Below are 12466 nucleotides of genomic sequence, written 5' to 3'. Positions count from 1 at the left end.
ACCCGTTGAGTCACTCCAGCACTTTGTGTGTCTATCTGTGGGATCGGCGCTGGGAGATTCGAGGAGACGCGGCAGAGAGCAGAGACCGGGCGGGGGTCGAGGAGTGACCAGCCCTCGACTATGGAAGGGGTAGTGAGCCGACGACTGACCTACCGTGAATCGGAGCGGCGCCGCGGGTATTAACACGCGGACGAACAATTTCGCTGGGTACCCGCACAATGTCCGCGATTCCCGCAATGTCTGCGGATCCCGCTGGGAACTAAGGCCAGGAGTTAGTTACTCCCCCAATGCACCAATTCTACGCGACAAAACCCGGAGCAGAAGCGGAGATGGAGGCAGGACTGGGAACTCTACCCTTGGGCTGGCAGATGTGGTGCGCTCTTGACCAGCGAATGGAGCAGCCGACTGTCCCAGCGACAGAGTGACGCCGAGTGTCGCTGGTAACATCAGACTCTGAGAACCTCCCCCCCATTGACTTCCCTGAAGCTATTCCCGCGTCCGCGACTCCGCACTTACCGGGGAAGCTGTTGGCTACTGGCACACTGGCGATGAGGTGGGCTGCCGTGGGCTGGGGGGACTTCGAATCGTGTCCGTCCGGCCGGCCTCCTGCACAAGAGAGTAGTGAGAGATGAGGGGAGGGAGAGAGAGAGCTGGCGCCCGCTAAACCACCGCCGCACAGACACGGTGGGAGAGGCCGGGGCCGGGCAGTTGACCCGAGCGAGGAGCAGTCTGAAGAAGGGTTTCGGCCCGAAACGTTGCCTATTTCCTTCGCTCCATAGATGCTGCTACTCCCGCTGAGTTTCTCCAGCATTTCTGTGTACCTAGCGATTCATCTCCTCGCAGCGAAAGTTTTGCTCAGAGACAGACGGGCCCTGGAGTGGGATCGGAGCCCACGACCCCCTGACCCACAGGACAACGGCCGCCTCGTGGTGACAGGACAAACCAGGGGACCTTCTGTGGGACCAGACACCACCGTTAAACTGGAAAAGGCGCAGAGTAGTTGCTCGAGGGCCCCAGTGATAGCAAGAGAACGGACAGGCTGGAAATTTATTCCTTGGAGCCCAGGAGACTGAGTGATAGAGGTGTATACGATCACGAGGGGGTCTGCACAGATTATTTTTCCCATTGTATGGGAATCATAAACTGGGGAGCATAGGTTTAATGTGTAGAAAAGAACTACAGATGCTGGTTTAAGATGGGAGGATAATTATTTAATAGGAATCTGAGGGATAACATTTTCACGCAGATGGTGGTGGATACATGGAACGAGCTGACAGAGTAGGTAATTGAAACAGCTACTATAATGACATTTAAAATACATTTGGACATGAATGAGGATTGGACAAGTTTATAGGAACATGGGCCACACGCGGAGAAATGGGACTATCTTAGATGGGTATCTTGATCGGCGTAGATGAGGTGGGCTGAAGGGCCTATGCAATACTGTATGACTGTATGATATTATGGGGTGGTCACATCTACAAGGCTCGGCTCGTCCCCTCTGAAGTCAGCCTTTACAGCTGAAACCTGGGCGGAGCACACGGGAGAATTGCCATTGGCCCAACCACTGAACACACCAAGCCTGACCAGGAATGCCGGGCCAGATTATGTCCCCTCTTCACAGATGCTGCCCGACCTGTTGGGCTTTTCCAGCATTTTCCGGTTTATTTTTCTGATCGTTCAGTCCATTTAGTGTTTTCAAAGAAAGAACGTGACACACTGAGAGGGCAGCAGATAGAGCTGATGCTACAACTGCAGAGGCAGGTTCGATCCTGAAATCTGTGTGGAGTTTGCACGTTCTCCCTGTCGGTTTCTCCCCCCCGGGTCCTCCAATTTCCTCCCTCATCCCAGTGAAATGAATGCGTTAATCTGCCGCCAATTGTGGATGACGGGTAGAATCTGTGTGGCGTTGATGGGAAAGTGGGAAAAGTGGAAAAAGATGATTCGTGTAGGATTAGTGTAACTGGGTGTTTTGTGATTGGCCGGACTGGTGGGCCGAAAGGCCTGTTTCCGTGCTGTCTAGCCAATTCCTCACCCCCTTCCCCCCGAATTCCGCACTCCCAGTTCCATTCCCCTCTAAGTTGCCGCTTCTGCCCACCCGGAGATTCACAGAGACTGCCGGAGATGGTCAGAGATACGGAATGGCAGGCGCACACAAGAACTGTCTCCTGACATTAATGACAACCGCCTGTGTTACACGCTCTGTCATTGGGCCGTGGACAACAACCTCCATATTTTAACTGAACATAAATTATCTTTTCCCTGGAAAATATGTCCGTGATCCGCTTCGGTCGAGAATTCGACAGAGTAACACAAGAGCACACTCTCCATTGAGCGCAAAAGAGCTCTGGTTATCAATGCGAATCTACTCCATCAAGGAGAGTAAAGGGAGCGAGGAGACATTCAAATGGACAGTGAGCGAGCAGAGCGCAAATTTTAAGAAATATTTGTACAGGTACATGGATAGGACAGGTTTATAGGGATATGGGCCAAACAGGCAGGTGGTGTAAATGGGACATGTCGGCCTGTTTCCACGTTGTACGACTCTGACTGTGAGAGCGCTCGGTGTGTGCACCGCTGAAGGCCCTGGTTGCCCAACAGCGGCCACGGAGCAGCCTCGCTTATTCTGTGCTGTGGGACAACTAATCCCCACAGAAGCGGAAAAGGATGCGATGTTTGAAATCGCGGCTGTTACCTGCGCTCTTTGGTGGTTATGGTGCTGGAATGAGCGCCCTGTCCTGCTCAGCGCTAACATTCAGTTCAATACATCGCGGACGGGCGATGGTGGGGTCGGGTCCTTTTTTCATTCTGCTTGGATGAGGGGAAGGGGGGGGGGGGGGGGGGGGGTGAAAGGGGGGGAAAGCTGGATAATTGAGGTAGGGACGGGGAAAGGCCAGGCAAGTGATAGAGCCAAAGGGAACTGCAGATGCAGATTGTTTTTAAAACACAAAGTGTGGATTAACCAGGCAGCATCTGCGGATTGAATGGACGGACGACGTTTCGGATCCCCGTTGAGTTACCCCTAGCACTGTGTGTCTGCACCTAGCAAGTGATAGATGGATACTGTTGAGGGGGGGGGGGGGGGGGGGGGGGGGGGGGGGGGTGGCAGATGGATGAAGTAAATGTCAAAGGCTGGAAGTGAAAAAGAGACAAAAGGCTGTCAGATGAGGAGAGGAGTGGACGAGTGAAATGTAAAACCGGAGGAAGGGAGGGATATGGATGGAAGGAGATTAGGGAGTGGAAAGGGGGTGGGGGGGGGGGGTTAAAAGAGAATAAGTGTATGGCGGGAAAAGAAGCAGGGTGACTGAGATGGTGACAATGGGCGCGCACCGCGTTGGCGGAGGTGCAGGGGACAGAGAGGGAGGATTGGGGGGGAAACTGCTTGCAATTTATCCAGTTTTAGGGGGGCAAGGTCAGAACGGCCGTAAATCTTAATATAGTCACAACGTCACTTCAGAGCAATTCCGCCGCAACTAAGATAAACTGTAGTGATCGTGGTGTTGTTTGGGCGATGCAGTGTGCTAAAAACTAGCCGAAGAAGGGTCTCGGCCCGAAACGTCACCCATTCCATCTCTCCAGAGATGTTGTCTGTCCTGTTGAGTACTTCAGCAATTTGTGTCTATTTTCGGTGTAAACCAGCATCTGCAGTTCCTTCCTACACCGCTAAAAACTTAAAGGCCTGTCCCACTTGGGCGTCATTTGCGTGTCGTTTACGCGACAGCATGGTGCGTGGTGACGTAGGCAGTGACGCGCGGTCGCGCGCGGCGCCCCAGGATTTTGGGATTAACAAAATCTTCGGCCGCCACCTGCGTGACGCGCAAATGATGCCCAAGTGGGACAGGCTCTTAACGTTTGATTACAGCCAAATGATTAGGAGATTGAGAGGGGATCTTATAGAAACTTACAAAATTCTTAAGGGGTTGGACAGGCTAGATGCAGGAAGATTGTTCCCGATGTTGGGGAAGTCCAGGACAAGGGGTCACAGCTTAAGGATAAGGGGGAAATCCTTTAAAACCGAGATGAGAAGAACTTTTTTCACACAGAGAGTGGTGAATCTCTGGAACTCTCTGACACAGAGGGTAGTTGAGGCCAGTTCATTGGCTATATTTAAGAGGGAGTTAGATGTGGCCCTTGTGGCTAAGGGGATCAGGGGGTATGGAGAGAAGGCAGGTACGGGATACTGAGTTGGATGATCAGCCATGATCATATTGAATGGCGGTGCAGGCTCGAAGGGCCGAATGGCCTACTCCTGCACTTACTTTCTATGTTTCTATGTTTCTATTACTGCTGTCGTTCTCGCCGCGGTATCCCCTAGACTCCAAGGCAAAATTATCTGAACTACCGGGTTATGGAATTTCTAATGATAGATTGTCAGTGGGTTATTGCGTTGGTGGGTCCGTTAAACTGCGGCATTGAAGAATTTCAGCGTTCTGTTATATATGCCAATCAAACACCCTTGACTCTTGCAGTTAACGCTGAGCCGGTCAGCGCTGACCACAAGGGCTCTGTTCATTCATCAGATCTGACCAAGTCCCTGCAGCCACCGCCGGAGTCGGACAGCCCAAGGCTGGTGTGGGGGAAATATTGGGATGAGGAACATTGAGATCCCTTTACCTCCCCGAGGCAGCGTCGCGGGCACCTACCTATCTGCGCATCGAACGCCGCCACTCCGCCTTTACCTCTCCGCTCCTGGGCACCGGGCATCAGACACTGCAAGAACAAGACACAGTCAGCGACTTCATATCAAGCCGGCAACCCTTCGGCCCCCTGCCTCTACTTGCCCTTCCTTCGAATCGCGACAGACAATAGTCCAGCGTCTGAAAAGAACCGAAGCCGCTAATCGCACCTCCCTCTCTCCGACCCAACCCACCCAAGGGGAGAGCAGTAAACTGGTGCGGATTTAGCCCAGCCTCCAGTAAGAAAGACACATCTGCATTTATATAGCAACTTCCCCCTCCACCTGCCTCCCTCGCTTCAGACGGAAGCTGAGATGATGCCCACCTGGAAGTCAGCTGCTGCGGCCCCGGAGTTGGACCCGGTCAAATTCGGGCAGCCATAGAGCTGTACAGCACGGAAACAGGCCCTTCGGCCCATCTTATGCATGCCGACTAAATTGGCATACTGGGCTAGTTCTATTTCGCTGCATTTGTTCCATATGCCTCTAACCGCTTCCTATCCATATACAGTGGCTTGCAAATGTTTTCATACCCCTTGAACATTTCCACATTTTGTCACGTTACAACCACAAACTTAAATGCATTTTATTGGGATTTTATGTGATAGACCAACACAAAGTGGCGCATAATTGTGAAGTGGAAGGAAAATGATACATGGTTTTCAAATTTTTTTGCAAATAAAAAACTGAAAAGTGTGGCGTGCAAAAATATTCAGCCCCCCTGAGTCAATACTTTGTAGAACCACTTTTCACTGCAATTACAGCTGCAAGTCTTTTGGGGGTATGTCTCTACCAGCTTTGCACATCTAGAGACTGAAATTTTTGCCCATTCTTCTTTGCAAAATAGCTCAAGCTCAGTCAGATTGGATGGAGAGCGTCTGAGAACAGCAATTTTCAAGCCTTGCCAGAGATTTTCAATTGGATTTAGGTCTGGAATTTGACTGGGCCATTCTAACACATGAATGTGCTTTGATCTAAACCATTCCATTGTAGCTCTGGCTGTATGTTTAGGGTCGTTGTCCTGCTGGAAGGTGAACCTCCGCCCCAGTCTCAAGTCTTTTGCAGACTCTAACAGGTTTTCTTCCAAGATTGCCCTGTATTTGGCTCCATCCATCTTCCCATCAACTCTGACCAGCTTCCCTGTCCCTGCTGAAGAAAAGCATCCCCACAGCATGATGCTGCCACCACCATGTTTCACAGTGGGGATGGTGTGTTCAGGGTGATGTGCAGTGTTAGTTTTCCGCCACACGTAGCGTTTTGCATTTAGGCCAAAAACTTCAATTTTGGTCTCATCTGACCAGAGCACCTTCCTCCACATGTTTGCTGTGTCCCCCACATGGCTTGTGGCAAACTGCAAACGGGACTTCTTATGGCTTTTTTTCAACAATGGCTTTCTTCTTGCCACTCTTCCACAAAGGCCCGATTTGTGGAGTGCACGACTAATAGTTGTCCTGTGGACAGATTCTCCCACCTGAGCTGTGGATCTCTGCAGCTCCTCCAGAGTTACCATGGGCCTCTTGGCTGCTTCTCTGATCAATGCTCTCCTTGCCCGGCCTGTCAGTTTAGGTGGACGGCCATGTCATGGTGGTTTGCAGTTGTGCCATACTCTTTCCATTTTCGGATGATGGATTGAACAGTGCTCCGTGAGATGTTCAAAGCTTGCGATTTTTTTAATAACCTAACCCTGCTTTAAACTTCTCCACAACTTTATTCCTGATCTGGTGTGTTCCTTGGGCTTCATGATGCTGTTTGTTCACTAATGTTCTCTAACAAACCTCTGAGGCTTTCACAGAACAGCTGTATTTATACTGAGAATAGATTACACACAAGTGGACTCTATTTACTAATTAGGTGACTTCTGAAGGCAAATGGTTGCTCTGGATTTTATTTAGGGGTATCAGAGTAAAGGGGGCTGAATATTTTTGCACGCCACACTTTTCAGTTTTTTATTTGTAAAAAAAATTGAAAACCATGTATCATTTTCCTTCCACTTCACAATTATGCGCCACTTTGTGTTGGTCTATCACATAAAATCCCAATAAAATAAATTTACGTTTGTGGTTGTAACGTGACAAAATGTGGAAAAGTTCAAGGGGTATGAATACTTTTGCAAGCCACTGTATCTGACCAAATGTCTTTTAATGATCGTAATTGTATCTGCTTCTGTAACTTCCTCTGGCAGCTCGTTCCAGATACCAACTACCCTCTGAGTGAAAAGATGACCGTGAAGTCCATATTAAACATCTACCATCTCACCTTAAGCCCATGCCCTCTAGTTTTATAATCCTTTACCCTGGGGGAAAAGACTGTGAGCGTTAACTTTACCCGTGCCCCTCATGATCTAGGGCACCTCAGTCATATCGCCCCTCAGAGAGCCCCTTCCCGGGCGCCCGATATTCTCTCCACCCCCCACTTCCCCCAGCGACATCAACTCGCCCATTAACCACTGCTTCTGCAGCGAAGCGCTCTGGTTTAGCGCTGTTGGTTAGTACAGGAAGCGCGGCTGGGGCCTCGGTGAACAGCTCACACTTGCACTGGCACCGGTCCCAAAGGGGCCGGGCTAGGGAGCGCGGAGAGTGTGCACCGAGTATCAGAGCCCAGGAGCCTTTACCCCCTACCGTTTCCCACTGACCATCCCGCCCCGGACCAGGCCCTTTCTCGAGCCAGAGCCAGAGCCCGCCCTGGGCCCGACCATCTCCATTGCCCAGCCCGGGGACATACTCCCCCCAGCCCCCACCCCCGTCATACCTCAACCCGGGTGGGATCCCCGCTCACCCCCACCTGACTAGACTCCCGTACCTCCCCCCCCCCCCCCCCTCACGCCCTCCACGGTCCAGCCCCTCTCCCCTCGGACCACACCCCCCACACCCCACTCGGGCCAGACCTCGGACTGGCCGCCCTCTCACACCCGCCCCACCTGACCAAACCCCCTCCCACGCGCTGTCCCGGGCCAAACCCAGACCCCCACCTGCTCAACGCATCGCCGGATCAGATCGCCCTCGGGCCACGTCTGATTTCCACTCGTCCTGGCGTGTCCGGGGGTCGCAGGGGCCGGCTTCCCCCCCACCTGGGAATGAACGGAGAACAGGGCGATGTAAAATCGTAGCGATGGGGTAGTCGGGTAACAATCTCGCCGTAACTACACACACAGCGGCGAGCAGGCTCTTTGCCGACTAAAGAAAGGGATATCACTGTCTGCACTATTGGGCCAAATGGTGAACCATTCTAACCTATTTATATAATAGTGCTTGAGATACAATGAACCGTGGCTGCTGGAATCCGGAGCAAAACACAAAGTGCTGGAGGAACTCGGCGGGTCAGGCAGCATCTGTGGAGGGAGTAGACAGCGACGTTTCGTCCCAGACCCTGAACCAGGACTGACCCGCAACATCCACCATTTATCTGCCTCCACGGATGCTGCTCGACCCGCTGAGTTCCTCCAGCACTTTGCTATTTGCTCAATAACATTCGTTAATTGTCCCATGTTGGTCAAACGCTGCACAAAGCATATCTGTTCGGGTATACATAGCCCGGGTGTGCACAGACCCCGGGCATCTACAGTCCCCGGGTATAGACGCAGCTCGGATTTAGACCCCTGGTACACAACCCGGGCACACACGCACAGAACATAGAAACATAGAAACATAGAAACATAGAAATTTGCAGGAGTAGGCCATTCCCCTGGAGCCTGCACCGCCATTTATATGATCATGGCTGATCATCCAACGCACAGAATCCGTACCTGCAACTCTCCATACCCCCTGCACCCCTTAACACAAGGGCCACATGGGTCTACGGCCTCAACTACCCTCTGTGGCAGAGAGTTCCAGAGATTCACCACTCTCTGCGGAACCCTGCAACAATATGCACAACATCTGGGGCTACGACACTGTTTCAGGGACATTTTCTTCCCAGCTGTTATCAGGCAACTGATCACCAACCCATCAGCAACTAGAGAGTGGTCCTGAGATACCATCTACTTCATTGGAGACCCTCGGACTATCTTGAATCGGGCTTTACCTTGCACTAAAAAATATTCCCTTTATATGTATGAAAGAACTGCAGATGCTGGTTTAAATCGAAGGTAGATACAAAATGCTAGAGTAACTCAGCGGGACAGGCAGCATCTCTGGAGAGAAGGAATGGGTCACGTTTCGGGTCGAGACCCTTCAGATTATTCCCTTTGTTCTGTATTTGTACACTGTGGATGGCTCGATTGTAATCATGGTAGTCATGGTAGTCTCGATTGTAATCTCGATGGCTGTATTGTCTTTCCAATGACTGGTTAGCACGCAACAAAAGCTTTTCACTGTACCTTAATACACGAGACAATAAACTAAACTAATAATCTCATTAACATCCGTGCTGAAATTAGCCCAGACTGTGCTTTATAGCTGCATTTGACTGTAAAAGAAGCGACGATATAATAGCTGGCATCTGAACAATGTTCACCTGTATTTGTACGTTTCATTTCCACCAATGGAACGCACCACTGTCTCCCTGCACGTTTGCAGGTGTCTGCAAGTATCCCTCAATTATCTATCATAACATCAATTTGCAACCAACCCGGTCAAAAAGAAGCATACGTTAACATGTTTAAATCGAACGAATTAGTGATAAAGGAACAATCCGTTTAGTGCGGACGCCTCTCGGAGCAGCCTCACCTTGTCCACTCTCATGGACAGATACACGTAGAGCATGGTGCTTGCAATCATGTGCACGGCCAGTAACAGGACGACCATGTAGAGGACGAAGCGGACGGACATCGAGGGCTGGTGTTCGCAGCTCTTGGGTCGGCCCGACATGTCGGTCTCCTCGTGCATGTTGTCGACCAGAGCGGATAGTGTCGGTACACTCGCTTCCCGCATAGTGGAGCTGCCTGGGCGCAACATTCAATCTCTTGTCATCTCGCACCTTTCAGGAAACTAAATATGTTATACAGCACATTTCTTAGAACCCCACACTTCCTGGAAAATATGCATCGCCCCAGTCAGGTTTGTGGAGTGACTTGTAACGGCAAAAAGCGCTCCATCTCCTTCATCTTTCCTCGGCGAGTTTCCCATCCTTCAGACGGCGAGATGAATTTCCTCGCCATCAATGTACTTTTATTCATAAACACATTTTTATTGTTTGACACCAATTGCCATGAAGCAATCTTTCAATCAATTCGCATTTCCTGTATCAACGATTTCCTTTCCCTTTTGCAACCCGACATATCTTGCAAATAGCTTCTGAACTTATTGGTTGCCGCTGGATGAAGATATTTTGCTATCCGAATGATTTCTGTGACATTCCTTGTAGCCCAGTGTTGTCACAATCCCTGGCAGTCAATGGCCTAACTTTTCATAGTAGGAAAGTGTTTTTTCCATTACCCGGTCAACAAACAATTGACGTAAAGAACCCGCTCCGTGCAAGCTGGACTCCACGATTATCTTTGTGAAGATCACAGCATTGTTATTTCATGTAACGGGCTAGGCTGATATATGAATGCACGAAGCTTCTATTACAGGTTTTGTTGTCAAAAGGCCAAGACAGCCACTTGGCTGCATTGGGTTGAACGAGAGATATGTTCAACACCATCACTTTTGCAGAAACGATTATGATTTGAATTGGCAAAAGATATTCGGATTATTCTAGCAGTCAGTGACGGTGCGAAGGTACCCATGAACCTTGACACTATGAGCATCATGTATTTGTTGCTTATCATTGGCTGGAGTAGACCAGATGTATTCTATCTTGGTGAGGATTTACAACGAAAGGACTCACCTTATAATTGATCACTATTTAGAATCATAGGGTCATACAGCATGGAAACAAGCCCTTCAACCGAACCTGTCCATGCCAAACCAAGATGCCCCATCTATATGTCCATGCCATACCAAGATGCCAAGATGCCAAACCAAGATGCCCCATCTATATGTCCATGCCAAACCAAGATGCCCCATCTATATGTCCATGCCAAACCAAGATGCCCCATCTATATGTCCATGCCAAACCAAGATGCCCCATCTAAGTTAGTTCCATTTGCCCAATGTTTAATAGGAACCTACCACATATCCCTCTAAACCTTTCTCAAACAGGAAATTAGAAATGCATGCGACAAAGGCAAAACAGTTATAATGGGTGACTTCAATCTACATATAGATTGGGTGAATCAAATTGGCAGGGGTGATGAGGAAGAGGATTTCTTGGAATGTATGCGGGATAGTTATCTAAATCAACATGTAGAGGAACCAACGAGAGAGCAGGCTATTTTAGACTGGGTATTGAGTAATGTCATTGTCAGTGTACAGTACAGAGACAACGAAATTAGTTAGCAATCTTGTTGTACGTGCCCCCTTGGGCAATCTTGTTGTACGTGACCATAATATGGTTGAGTTCTTCATTAGGATGGAGAGTGACATTGTTAATTCAGAAACAATGGTTCTGAACTTAAAGAAAGGTAACTTTGAGGGTATGAGACGTGAATTGGCCAAGATTGACTGGCAATTATTTCTAAAAGGGTTGACGGTGGATATGCAATGGAAGACATTTAAAGGCTGCATGGATGAACTACAAAAATTGTTCATACCAGTTTGGCAAAAGAATAAATCAGGGAAGGTAGTACATCCATGGATAACAAGGGAAATCAGGGATAGTATCAAAGCGAAGGATGATGCGTACAAATTAGCCAGAAAAAGCAGCATACCGGAGGACTGGGAGAAATTCAAAGACCAGCAGAGGAGGACAAAGGGCTTAATTAGGAAAGGGAAAGTAGATTATGAAAGAAAACTGGCAGGGAACATAAAAACTGACTGCAAAAGTTTTTATAGATATGTGAAAAGAAAGAGATTAGTGAAAACAAATGTAGGTCCCTTGCAGTCAGAAACAGGTGAGTTGATCATGGGGAACAAGGATATGGCGGACCAATTGAATAACTACTTTGGTTCCGTCTTCACTAAGGAAGACATAAATAATTTGCCGGAAATAGCAGGGGACCGCGGGTCAAAGGAGTTGGAGGAATTGAGTGAAATCCAGGTTAGCCGGGAAGTGGTGTTGGGTAAATTGAATGGATTAAAGGCCGATAAATCCCCAGGGCCAGATAGGCTGCATCCCAGAGTACTTAAGGAAGTAGCTCCAGAAATAGTGGATGCATTAGTAATAATCTTTCAAAACTCTTTAGATTCTGGAGTAGTTCCTGAAGTATGGCGGGTAGCAAACGTAACCCCACTTTTTAAGAAGGGAGGGAGAGAGAAAATGGGGAATTACAGACCAGTTAGTCTAACATCGGTAGTGGGGAAACTGCTAGAGTCAGTTATTAAAGATGGGATAGCAGCACATTTGGAAAGTGGTGAAATAATTGGACAAAGTCAGCATGGATTTACGAAAGGTAAATCTTGTCTGACGAATCTTATAGAATTTTTCGAGGATGTAACTAGTAGCGTGGATAGGGGAAAACCAGTGGATGTGGTGTATCTGGACTTCCAGAAGGCTTTCGACAAGGTCCCACATAAGAGATTAGTGTACAAACTTAAAGCACAAGGCATTGGGGGTTCAGTATTGATGTGGCTGGCAAACAGGAAGCAAAGAGTAGGAGTAAACGGGTCCTTTTCACAATGGCAGGCAGTGGCTAGTGGGGTACCGCAAGGCTCAGTGCTGGGACCCCAGCTATTTACAATATATATTAATGATCTGGATGAGGGAATTGAAGGCAATATCTCCAAGTTTGCGGATGACACTAAGCTGGGGGGCAGTGTTAGCTGTGAGGAAGATGCTAGGAGACTGCAAGGTGACTTGGATAGGCTGGGTGAG

General features: G+C 49.2%; 1 protein-coding gene across 1 annotated transcript in view; it reads right to left on the bottom strand.

The window, feature by feature from the left end:
• The window catches only part of LOC129702264 (CD40 ligand-like), a 13528-nt gene extending 3748 nt beyond the window's left edge, over positions 1–9780 (bottom strand). Inside the window, exons 1-4 of the mRNA XM_055643955.1 lie at positions 9340–9780; positions 7644–7742; positions 4644–4710; positions 517–606 (exon numbers count right to left, since the gene is read on the bottom strand). Coding sequence (XP_055499930.1) covers positions 517–606; positions 4644–4710; positions 7644–7742; positions 9340–9567 — 484 coding nt within the window. The 5' untranslated portion in view covers positions 9568–9780. The remainder of the gene's footprint in view (positions 1–516; positions 607–4643; positions 4711–7643; positions 7743–9339) is intronic.
• Between the last annotated feature and the right edge of the window lie 2686 nt (positions 9781–12466).

This window comes from Leucoraja erinacea, chromosome 12 (genome assembly GCF_028641065.1).
Source record: "Leucoraja erinacea ecotype New England chromosome 12, Leri_hhj_1, whole genome shotgun sequence".
NCBI lineage: Eukaryota > Metazoa > Chordata > Chondrichthyes > Rajiformes > Rajidae > Leucoraja > Leucoraja erinaceus.
This window is presented reverse-complemented; position numbering and strand designations above follow the sequence as displayed.